Below are 12,568 nucleotides of genomic sequence, written 5' to 3'. Positions count from 1 at the left end.
TACATTGCACATCAGGAAAGGAAGGGAAATGGAAGGCGAAACTGGTTCCATCCCATGGGTATTACATTGGCCATCAGGAAAGGAAAGGAAATAGAAGGCGAAACTGGTTCTATCCCATGGATAACTTACATTGCACATCAGGAAAGGGAAATGGAAGGCGTAACTGGTTCCATCCCATGGGTATTACATTGGCCATCAGGAAAGGAAGGGAAATGGAAGGCGAAACTGGTTCTATCCCATGGATAACTTAATTGCACATCAGGAAAGGAAGGGAAATGGAAGGCGAAACTGGTTCTATCCCATGGATAACTTACATTGCCTATCAGGAAAGGAAGGGAAATGGAAGGCGAAACTGGTTCTATCCCATGGATAACTTACACATCAGGAAAGGAAGGGAAATGGAAGGCAAAACTGGTTCTATTCCATGGATAACTTACATTGCCTATAAGGAAAGGAAGGGAAATGGAAGGCTAAACTGGTTCTATTCCATGGATAACTTACATTGCCTATCAGGAAAGGAAGGGAAATGGAAGGCGAAACTGGTTCTATTCCATGGATAACTTACATTGCCTATCAGGAAAGGAAGGGAAATGGAAGGCTAAACTGGTTCTATCCCATGGATAACTTACATTGCCTGTCAGGAAAGGAAGGGAAATGGAAGGCTAAACTGGTTCTATTCCATGGATAACTTACATTACACATCAGGAAAGGAAGGGAAATGGAAGGCGAAACTGGTTCTATCCCATGGATAACTTACATTGCCTGTCAGGAAAGGAAGGGAAATGGAAGGCGAAACTGGTTCTATCCCATGGATAACTTACATTGTCTGTCAGGAAAGGAAGAGAAATGGAAGGCGAAACTGGTTCCATCCCAGGGCTGAGCACTGTATGTGTGTGTTGTGTCCATTTTACAGCCCATGCCCAGCCATTGTTCTGGTATCTAATCCTGACAGATCAAACTAGTATTTGAGCTTCCAGCTTGGTATAAATAACCAAAATGACACAATTTTGATGGTGAAGTTTGAACGCAATTCAAGCACTTTTAAGCACTTATTGTTTTTGCAAAGTTTGTGTATGATCATTGTAAAAGGTCATATATCACAGTCCATCAAGTAAATGAATAATTATTTAAATTAATTAATTTTTCTTTATTATTTTTTTTTAATTTGAATAGTCCTTTACTTTTTTTTCTTTTTTTTTCTCTCAAGACATGACTAAGCGCATTGGGTTACGCTGCTGGTCAGGCATCTGCTTGGCAGATGTGGTGTAGCGCATATGGATTTGTCCGATCGCAGTGACGCCTCCTTGAGCTACTGATACTGATACCGATCATCAAGTATTAAACTGTTCCAAGATGTCAACAGCATTTATGATCCTGATATTTCAAAACAATGGTCATTTTGATCCTGAAAATATTTCAATTAATTCTTGTAAACATTCTAAAAAAATGTATTCCAACAAAACAGCTGTTGGTTTTTATCAAGAAAGTATTTCTAAACAATCATTGTAAACATCAAGATCGAGATGAAGTAGTTTCATGATTAATATGATCAATCACTTGTGTGTTTTTAAATAATTTAAAACTACTGCAGAACTGGAAAAATCCCAGGCTGGCACAGTTGCTCAGGCTGCAATCCAGGCAGTGTTGAAAAGGTTGTTTCACACACACATGAGAGAAACAGTCACTTAGATCGTAGACATATACAGTTTCAATTTCAAGGTATCAGAAAGTGTGGACTGATCCATACACGCTACGCCATGTTTGCTGTATCAAAATAAAAAATAAAATTAAAAAAAATAATTAAAAAAAAAGAAGAAAGAAAGAAAATGAATAATACAAAGAGGGAGTAGGTGCTCAGCCTTCAGGTAGACCCAACTTGCAGTAGGCCTAGAGACTTTTACAGACAGCGACAAAAACTGGTCGACTAGTTTTAGTTCGTAAGGTAGTTGTCAGGTGGTTTGACAGTTTGATTAGCTTTGTATATCTTATCATACATATTATCATCATTACTTTTTTTCTTTTGGGCTTTGCCAACACACAAATAGGAAAGGTGGGTTTTTTCTCATTATACACAGTGATGTGCACTGTCTTTCTGTTATTGATTTTATTATTGTTATTGTTGAGGTTTTTTTTGGTGTGTGTTTATTGGGGGAGGGTGGTGGGAGAGGGTGAGTCATCACTGTACACCACACACTCACATGGAACAGTGCACTCTCTCTTTCTGAATCATTGTCTTCACTTGTGTTTTTCTTTGTTTCTTGGCTTGTCGGTATTTGGTTGTGTGCTTCATGGTGGCTTTGTGGGTCCTGGTACTGATCCACCTGGTAATGGCAACAGACATTCTACATGGCATATCAGTTATGATGCATTTCTTCTCATACACACTACAGTATTTCTTTCACTTGTTTTTGTTGTCATCCACCTGCACTTTATTATTATCATTATCTTCATTATCTTTACTATTATTTTCATTATTGTTATGTCACATTCTTTATTGTTATTATATCATTTTTGCTATTAATCGCTTTACTATTTACTATTATTCTAATGATTTCAAAAATCATTTAATCATTTTCTTTATTATTTTCTTGTTTTGTGATCATTCATTCAGATTTTTTGGGTTGTTTTTTTCTGTTTTGTTTTGTTTTGTTTTACAACTTGCTTTTTTTATGTAAGCTATGTGCATCACTGAATATTTGAAATCCGTGTGTGCTTCTTTTCTGTTTTACAAGTTGCGAGTTGCTATCCGCCGGAGCTGTGAACTGAAGTCTTTGTACAAGGATAATACAACAGACAAATATTCTTTTAATTAGTTATCCGTCTTGAAACACAGCATGAAAACGTTAAAATGCTGTGTTGCATATGTCAGTGTTTGTGTGTTTGTCTGCACGTTCAGTGCAGTCCATATAGGCGGGCAAGTGATGTGATTAATATGCATGATGACATTACATGTTGATGTATGTAATTCTAATTTCTCTACAAGATAATAAATGTATTCAGATTCTGATGGTGTTAGGCTGGTATTAGTGACACTTATTTTTTTGTCGCCAATAGAGATGTTAGTTTGGAGTAAAGTAGAAAGCAGAGCAAACCTTGTGGGATGCTTGGTACCAGATTAGTAGAACAGAAGGGAGAGGAATCCAGGTCCTAAGCCCTGAACAGCATGACCATAGATCATTAGAGAGGAATGTTCTCACTATATACCGTTTTTCTCAGAGCAAAGATTTGTGAGAAACGTCCTCTAGCTTTGTTGGGCCTGGGGAGGTGGCTGGTTGAGATGGACTTGTTTTGGTTTTCCTAGTGATGCTGGTCAGATGTTTGACATGATCTTCTTCAGACATGGAGTGTGCCTCAGTTAGACAGGATCTTTGTAATCTGGATATGGCACATTTCTTCTAAACTGGAGTAACCCCCCTGATGCACAAAGGGTTGAAAGATCTCAAAAGAATTACAAGACCATTTTTGTGTGGGATAGACTGGAACAGTTTTTGCACTACTTCACTGGTTTACCTGGGGTAGAGAGAGGGTGAGGTGGCATTATCTGAGGTTTGATGAAAAAATCAAAAACCCAAAAACCTTGATTGGGTATGAATGAGAGGTGTAAAAGAGGTATGACGGGTATTTAGAGTGAGAACGCTAGGAATCATTCATGTTTTGAGCTGCAAATTATCACTAGATGCCGTGGGGATGACGATTTTTGTTCAGCAATTCATGGTGACTTGATTTTTTTGATAGAATGGAAGAGAGAAAAGGACCATAACACTACATGGATTGGGCACGTAACTCCTCATTGTCATTATTATTATTTTTTTCATTGGGCTTTCAGAAAAGGTTTAGTAAAGGGATATTGTGTGCTCTCCAGTTCAGTTGTGTTTGACACATACACACACTGTTACATAAATACTCTTATGATTTATTACCAGCATGTAGCTTTAGTTGTATGAGGGGGTGTGGGGGGGATGAATATGATGACAGACCATAGGATATCAGTCTAAATTGGCTTTTGCATGCGACGATACTCATGTGACTGCATACAGCTCAAGACAGCTTCTTTAAACTGAAAACTCAATGGGAAAAAGCTTGAGACAGAAGACATGTCATTGGAATGAAACGAGAGAAGACGGGACAGGGGTGGATTTTAAAAGGAAGAAAAGTGTGAGTTACAGAGCGAGTCTGTCGACAGCTGACGGCACGACGGCCCCCTCGGCCGGAGTCTGAGCGGCGTGGCAGCCGTCCCCCGAGCACTGGCTACCAGATGGGCAGCAAGACCAGTAGCATCAACAGCCTCAACTCCGACAGCACTGTCACCTCCAACAGACTGTCTGGTGAGAGAGTGTTTCTTGTGTCTTGGGCTTCCTATCTCTCTCTCACACACACGCATAATGATGATAGAATACAGGCTTATATAGAGCAGTACCCCCATCTCAGTTGGGGCTCACAAATATACAAATTTAAGACTTAGTGACGAAAAATATGTACAAGGTCAACACAGTCAAAACATGATATTGGCTAAAATATAGATATGTAGGACTATGTCTTACTTTAAGTGTGCTTTTTTCCTTTTTCACTGGTCAAAAATTTGTACAGAGCAATATAATGTTACAGCATAAGATATGGTATAGTGTATTACTGAGTGCTTTTTGTGTATTTTCCTTTTTCGCTGGTCAGAAAGTACAGAGCAACATATGACATGGTCCAGTGTAATATGTAGTCGAATAATCTAGGCGGTGTGGTGTAAGAACACAGCAAAATGTAATGTGTTGCTTATTTGTGTTAGTGGTAAGAGGAGAAAGGTAGCCACTTAAATTGCAAACTGTTCCATAAGTAGTGACTGTCACTTGGGTAAAGTGATTGTGTATTTTTCTGTCAGTGTTACCATTTCTTTTTACCATGGTTCTATCAGTTCTAACTGCATCAGTTGCTAATGCCATCATGTGATTTTCTTGACAGCTAAGCAGTGGCATGCTTCTTGGCTTGTAAGTTCACTTTCAGGCAACAGATGTACAGAACTCCATCTTTGTGATTGATATTGAAGTGTGTGTGTGTGTGTGTGTGTGTGTGTGTGTGTGTGTGTGTGTGTGTGCATGCATGCGTACTTTTCATTGAGTGTGGAATGTATTATTTGAAATACTGTTTCATGCACAAATGTCTGGGTTTGTGTGTGTGTGTGTGTGTGTGTGCACGTGCTTGCGTATGTATGTGTGTTTGCTTGTGTGTGTGTGTGTGTGTGTACGACCATGTGTGAGTGTGTGCGTGCATGATGTGCTTTTGTGTGTGTGCGCGCATGTATGTGTGTGAACTGCCTCAGACGCCAGTGACCCTGACATGATGATGGAAGAACCGCCACCCCTGCCAGAGAAACACACGACCACTGAGCACCCCATTGCCAGCAATGTCAGCAGCCCTGACCCTCCCCCTGTCCCTCGCAGAACATCCACCGCCTCACACCGCCAGAAGGTTGGCATATTCAGCAAGATTTTTAATCTCTAAAGTTTGTGTTCCATACAAAGGTTTCTGTTTCTAGAGTGCGCTATGTCCAACGGTGCCATGATGAACATGATTTTCATTTGCTGAAGGGCTTTGATACAGAACTCTTTTAGAAAGTTGATTGTATGAAAGGAACAGTGGTAAGGTTAAAAGTGTGACGAACATGGTTTTCATTTGCTGAAGGGCACTGATGCAGGACTCTTTTAGAAAGTTGATTGTATGAAAGGAACAGTGGTAGGGTTAAAAGTGTGACGAACATGGTTTTCATTTGCTGAAGGGCATTGATACAGAATCCTTTCAGAAAGTTGTTCTTATGAAAGGAACACTGGTGAAGTTAAAAGGGTGGTTTAATTACACATACTTAACCGTGACCCAACTAGTGCAGACTCCAACAGGGGTCTGACATTCCTGTCCTGTGCAAACTACTATCTGCGTATGCGGAGAAAACGAAAGTACTACGGCCGATAACCTCCCAGAAGTAGGAAACCTCCCCTTTGTCCTGCTGGCTAGCGCCCTCTTTTTCCGGCAGCCATTATGACTCCTGTTCCTGTGCTCTTCATACGGCTAAGTTTTTTCGTATTTTCTGTCTGTCTGTCGTTTCTCTGGCGTTCTTGTTTTTTGTCAAATTTTGTCTTCAACCAGGTCACATAATTATATGGTTCGATTGGGAGATCTGGCTAAAATTAAGGCACGATCGCAATCGATTCGCGGACACTCTGGGCCCTCTATTTCTGCCCTCTCAGCATCGCCAACCCGCCGCCTCCTCCACTTCCTTCGCTCCCTCCGCTTGACTCCAGACCACCACTTCCTGCACCTTCTCCGGCAACTTCTAGGGGTACGTTACCCCATACTCAGGTCAGTGGTGCCATTGATGCTATTCATTTCAATTCGCGAACGAACTCGACGCAATCCGCATTTCTCGCCTGAGTCGATCTCCTCTATCACTGTTCCCATGCCAACAGTGGAATGTGCCATAACCCCTTTGGGAAAACAACACCATACACTGGCTTTGGATCCGCATGCTAGACTGAGCCCTATGTGCGATGTGTCTGTGGCGGTGGCCGTGACATTGGCTCACGCGCCCCCCACGCAGCATGCCTCTTCCGTCTCGGATCCTATGGCGACTGAGGTGCTTAGGGATGCCCTCCCCAGGTGTAGGGAGGAAGGTGGACCACTAGGGGACACGCTTGCCCATGCACGTGCACCCTCCCCTCATCCCGATTTTCCGATCCAAGGGAGACAACTCCTGCTTCGGCACCCTTGCCGGTGACCGCTGCAGTTACTTCCCTTTACTGGCACGGCCCCTCACCAACAGTGCGGGTGCGTGCACGGTCCCTTCAAGCTTTGCCGTGGTGACCCCATCTGGCACACCGCCGGTTGCTGCTGGTTCCCATCCACTAATGGCGTCTCAGCAAGCTGCTCAACCAAACAACCAGCAACCCATTGTTAACTTGCTGCAGCAGTTATGCACTGGTGCCACACCTAGCACCTGCTCCGCCCCTTGCCTACAGAGCAGATGCGTGCACGGCCCTAACCGCGCTCAAATGAGACAACCCTATAAGGGTACGTGTTTCCTTCCCTTCCTTTGATTCGAAGGGCTCTCAGTAATGTGTGGATTCAACACACTGACCCGATTTTCTTTGCGCTACATTTATCAGCACAGCTGTGGTCCACAGACCTCTCCCACAATACAGCTGCGGACCTCTGTCTTCTTTGTCCGCACCATTATCCTTAGGTGACACAGTACACTCTACTTTCATTGAATTCTACTTGAGGGACGTCTATCGCTTTAGGGACGATGGCTCAAGAGGTGTTGCCTCTGCAGTGGCAAGACATCATGCATGCTGCCTAATGGAAAAACCCTGCCACCTTCATCGACTTCTACCTGAGAGACGTCGCACACCTGCGGGATGATGGCTCAAGAGGCATCGCTTCTGTGGTAGTTGCACAACAGGCCATCACAGCACACAGACAGTAGAACAGGCGAGCCCTCCACCTTGTCGCGCTATTCTGCACTAGTTGGGTCACGGTTAAGTATGTGTAATTAAAAGGAAATTTTCTATCTAAAATTACGTTTAAGTAACATACTTACCGTGACCCAAATTTAAGACCCTCCAGTCCTCCCCGCTTCCTGTTCTCCCTACTGGCTGCGCTGGTGATGGCATATTGCCACCAAAAGAGGGCGCTAGCCAGCAGGACAAAGGGGAGGTTACCTACTTCCGGGAGGTTATCGGCCGTAGTACTTTCATTTTCTCCGCATAGGCGGATAGTAGTTTGCACAGGACAGGAATGTCAGACCCCTGCCGGAGTCCGCACTAGTTGGGTCACGGTAAGTATGTTATTTAAACGTAATTTTAGATAGAAAATTTTCTTTTACTTTCATCATCAGTTGTTAGTGTGGAGGTGAACACTGCTTTTGAAGTGGGTCGCTGATAAACTACTTTGAAAAGCAGTTAACATTGCCATAGACATTGACAATCTTGAGATTGGAGTTGACTGCTGCCTCACCACAATCATATGGAGTCACATGCTCACAGGCATATATTCCCACACTCAAATGCATGCATATCCGTTCACTCACTCACTCATATACACAACACACACACACACACACATGTTTTGTTTGCAAGCATCTGTGCCACACTCAGTATTATGGATGCATGTACATAAATTTAAGTCATGTCTCACAGGCACATGGGAGTTTGCATGCACACATGAAGTGTGCGTGCATGCAACTGCGTATACACACACACAGGCACACACACACACACACACACACACACACAAATGCACAGGTGCTTTTGTCTTCATTTACCTTTGTATTTGGAAAGTCATCTTTGAGTTGATTAACATCTTTGATTGGATTACTATCAAGCTGAATTGATCACTATTTATTTGATTAGATAACTATTATCATGTGTTTTTTTGGAGTCAAGAAGAATCTTGTATATGCTGTGTATTTTCTTGATCTGTATATATTTGATTGTGTACACTTGTATGAATCTCTCTCTGACATTTGCCTTTTCTTTGCTTTGTTCTAACGACGTATTCTCCACACCTGTATGATGCTTTCTGGTTGACTGATGATGATGGTGACATGTACATTTCTCCTCTCTCTCCTCTCCACAGCCCTTACCTCCTGTTCCGACAGAAGAAGCCCCCGCACCACCTATTCCTCGCAAGCTGAGTTTCCCTCCATCTTGATCTTGCAAGTCGAAGGTCTTGCCTGTGGAGTAGCATGGTTTTTGGATTTTTTTCTCCCTTGCCTGCGCAGCATTATTATGGACCAGTCAGCCATGCTTGCATGTCGTTCATGCTGGCAGTTATGATCAGGAAGCAGCAGTGGACTTACAGAAGCAGAGAAATTTGGAGTCTGAAGATGAAAGAAGATTGAGTGCCAAGATAATGTCGCATGGAAGCACTGGATGTTGAAACTGCAGCTAGTCTGTCACTCCATTTTCCTCCAACTCTGTGCTTTGTTTGTTTGTTGGGTGTTTTTTTTCTTTTTCTTGTGGCTGTGCACAAAAACTCTGTTGAAACTTCAACTGGACGCTTCACATGTTCTGTTTATGTGCAATGACTTCTATGCTATGCATGTAAATCTGTGTACTGATTTTGATGTTTGCATTAAGGTGTATGTTATCAAGCTGTTTTAAAGGCTGTCACTCCTGCTTTAGTGGCTGATTCTTCTTGACTATGACTTGTTTTTCTCATTTTCTCAAAATGGTTCAGTTTTCTTTGTTCTGTTTCTACCATTCATTCTCTTGTCTAACCTTTTTATATATATGCCAAGAAAATGTTTCTCCACATCTGATCTAAGAGTACAAATCTTGTTCTTTTGCCTCTGTGTAAACAAAATTATTATGTAAACGTGTTTGTCATCTGAATGACACAAATGTAAATATAAAACCTGCTTGTGCAACTTTCATCTTTTTTTATTTCTTGGCAAAGTGTTTTTTGTATTATTTATTCAGTAGACGTTGAAAGACAACTGGGAGTGTTTGTATGTGACAAACACAGAACAATGCACACTTCCCTTTTCACCCAGTCGTGTACACATATGTGCAAAAACTTTGAGCCTAGGGCTGTTAAGGACTGTGGTGTTATATTATTTTCTTTGTTGTACAACAGTATGTCGTTCATGTGCATGTGCTGCTATCTCTTTTGTCACACTCTTTTGATTTCAGTGCTGTTTTGTTTTTGGTTACAGTTGCACGTGTTGGACAGTGATATATTCCAGGTTTTGATTTTAGGAAAGAAAATTCAGAGATGTTTTGTTTTAATGAGTAACATTTTTAAATTGTTGCCTCTGTGTATGCGTTTTTGCCTTGTTTTGTCCCCTGGTATGTTATTTGCAGTCAAGAGACGTGTAGTAAAACCATTCATCATTAATTCATTATTTTCCTGTCACCTTTTCTTCCTCCATCGTTTTTGGAAACTGAGAAGATTAACATGAGGCAAATGTACTGTTATCTGATATTAGCTTGAGGTAAATGTACTTATGTGGTTTAGGTTTGTCTTAGTGATTTTTGCACATCATTAAATCAACTTCTTATATCTATATATGCAGGCATGCTTAGACATAGGCGCATCTATATATATTCACACCAGCATATAATCTTGCATTTCAGACACTTCTGATGTTTGAACTTAAGTTCATCAACCTGATATACAAGTCTGTAGCTGTTCACTTACCAGACATTGATGTGTAGTGGGGTTTCTTTGTGCGGTTTTTTTTTGGGATTTTTTTTTAATAGCATTTTAATGTTGAGGCAGCTGTGGCATTGAAAAGTTACTCAGATTGCAAGTTCTTATGGAGTGTGTTAGTTTACTGAGAAATCCCAAATACACGAATTTCAGGATACATTAATGAACAAAACTGTATTGTTGGTTTTAGTTGAAGATCTCTGGAGGTGTTTTTTTAAAATTTTTTATATCCTTTTTTAAAAGTCTTGTACAGTTTCATTTTAGTGTCAATAATGCTCATTTATAATCTTACTTGTGTGTTGTGTAAGAGGCCATGAAATGGAAAGAAAGGATGTAAAGATGAGGAAATAACAAAAAAAAAGAAAAAAAAAGAAGATAAATCTTGAAGGCTGGAATCAGGCTTTGCTGTTAAAATTAATTTTTACACAGTCCTCGATATAATGATTTGGTGTAATCACTATAGATTAATGTTCTTCACTGTGGCTCCAGTGTCTGCATGCAGAAAGTGTGTAAAGATTTTACTTTTGGTCCATTTGTTTGTGTGTGTCATTGTGAAAGAGTTTTACGAAACAGTAATACAAAGTGTGAAGAAAGATTGGTGATCACTTTTTAGTTTGTTCTGTTCATCTGTAGCAGATACCTGGACTTTTTGTGGTCTATGTGGTAGGTCTTTTTCTGAGATGATATCCCCTACAAAGCAGCAGCACTGGTTAGTTAGGGTATGTTGTTCACATACACACCACACATGGTTTTGGTGAACTGAAAGTAAAGAAAGAGTTCAGTTTGCATGAATAGAATATTTGCAGTTTGTCAGTTTGTGTGCCTAAGTTTTTGAAAAGGACCAGTTTTGTTTATATTCCAGTATATATTTACATTCTCCATGTCTTCCTGTCATGAACTTTATCCTTCAATATTTATGTATACAGAAAGTAAAAATGTTTTGATTTGTTGAATCACATACATGATCAACAGCACTGGTTTTGAGTGAAAAGTTCCAAACTGTATGTTGTTAAGCACCAGAACATTTTTTCGTTAGCTTTGTGTCCAAACAACAGCTGAATACTGTTAAATTTGTGTGATTTGCATGACCATGTAATCCTCACCGATTTTGTAGAGACATTCCAGTCAGTGATCAACATAATGTGGTTTCCATGAAGACTGATCCCACCAATGTGTATTCATTGTGTTTTCTGCTCATTGTCATTGTTATACCTGCATTTTTGACTGGTGCTAAGTGGGACTGGGTTCAATAGTCTTTTGGTAACAATTGTATCAATGCTATTAAAGAGAACATTGTACAGACCTTCTCTTGTTATTAATTTTTGGCTGATGTTGTATTTAACTAGTGTGCATGAAGAACACAATAATGCAATTCAACAGGTTAGTGTAATCATGAAAAATGTGATTTAAAAGAATAAAAGGTGAAACTAAACCATGGTAGCCTGTCAGCGAGAACTAAAAAAAAAAAAAAAAATTAAAAGTGGTAGTAAAAAAAAAAAAAAAAATTTTTTAATGAAAAAAGATGAATGGGGGAAGGCATATGTCAGCTGGATTTTTACTCTGGTGGCTGAGCTGATTGTTGGTTGGTTGTTGGCCAATGATGCTAGACTATCATCACTGGTAAATGAAGCTAAACAAGAGCAATCCCACAGGCCAACACAGGATTCTTTGTCTCTTGCAAAAACTCAAAAAGTCTGGCACATCCTCTCCAAAGGCCTGCAAAATATAGGGAGTCCAGGGCTAGTTTGCATGAGCAATCTTTTCAGTGCTAAGTTTGCTTTGCATTAAGAATTCTCCTAGGTCTATGGATTCATCGTAAACTTAGGAATATACACCAGCCACCATGGCGAAGTGGATAGCGTCGTGGACTGACGGCTGGGGGGACGCGGGTTCGAATCCCAGCGGAGGTGGGTTTTTCGGCCCGTGGCTGGCTCCTACCCCGAGTTGAGTGTGCAATGGGCTAAAATGGGGAGACTGGGACCATACAGTCGAGTGTCATCCACTTCATGGATGCGTCTTTGGGTGTGTTGCTCTAATTACCTGACCCAACACTGCAAGTGTCTGTATCTCTCGGGCCTGGTTAACGCCGGGATATCATTATGACAGGAAGCATAGAGTACAGCCTTGTCACGCAGTCCCAACCCAAAATGGACCTCCATAGCAACATCGTCAATGTCAACCTCTTTCATCATCATCAGTATAAACAAAACAGTCTCAAAGTCTGTGGCCTTTCATGCCCTGCTTTCATGGTGACCTCAGTTTCGATACCCCTCCACTTATGTACTTGGAGTGAGTCCTGTCAATGTCTTCAGTGTTGGCAGATTCATAGGGGTCTGTTGTTTGGGGGACTTGGTGGCGGTCTCCATTCTGGGAG

At 41.0% G+C, this 12,568-nt stretch overlaps 1 protein-coding gene across 8 annotated transcripts in view; it reads left to right on the top strand.

The window, feature by feature from the left end:
* The window catches only part of LOC143301147 (dedicator of cytokinesis protein 1-like), a 93,729-nt gene extending 82,228 nt beyond the window's left edge, over nucleotides 1-11,501 (top strand). For all 8 annotated transcript variants that reach the window (XM_076615263.1, XM_076615253.1, XM_076615230.1 and 5 more), the window contains 3 exons: nucleotides 4,184-4,325; nucleotides 5,309-5,457; nucleotides 8,617-11,501. In XM_076615263.1, coding sequence (XP_076471378.1) covers nucleotides 4,184-4,325; nucleotides 5,309-5,457; nucleotides 8,617-8,691 — 366 coding nt within the window. In that variant the 3' untranslated portion in view covers nucleotides 8,692-11,501. The remainder of the gene's footprint in view (nucleotides 1-4,183; nucleotides 4,326-5,308; nucleotides 5,458-8,616) is intronic.
* The last annotated feature ends 1,067 nt before the right edge of the window (nucleotides 11,502-12,568 follow it).

Source organism: Babylonia areolata, chromosome 2, assembly GCF_041734735.1.
Source record: "Babylonia areolata isolate BAREFJ2019XMU chromosome 2, ASM4173473v1, whole genome shotgun sequence".
NCBI classification, from domain to species: Eukaryota; Metazoa; Mollusca; class Gastropoda; order Neogastropoda; family Buccinidae; genus Babylonia; species Babylonia areolata.
This window is presented reverse-complemented; position numbering and strand designations above follow the sequence as displayed.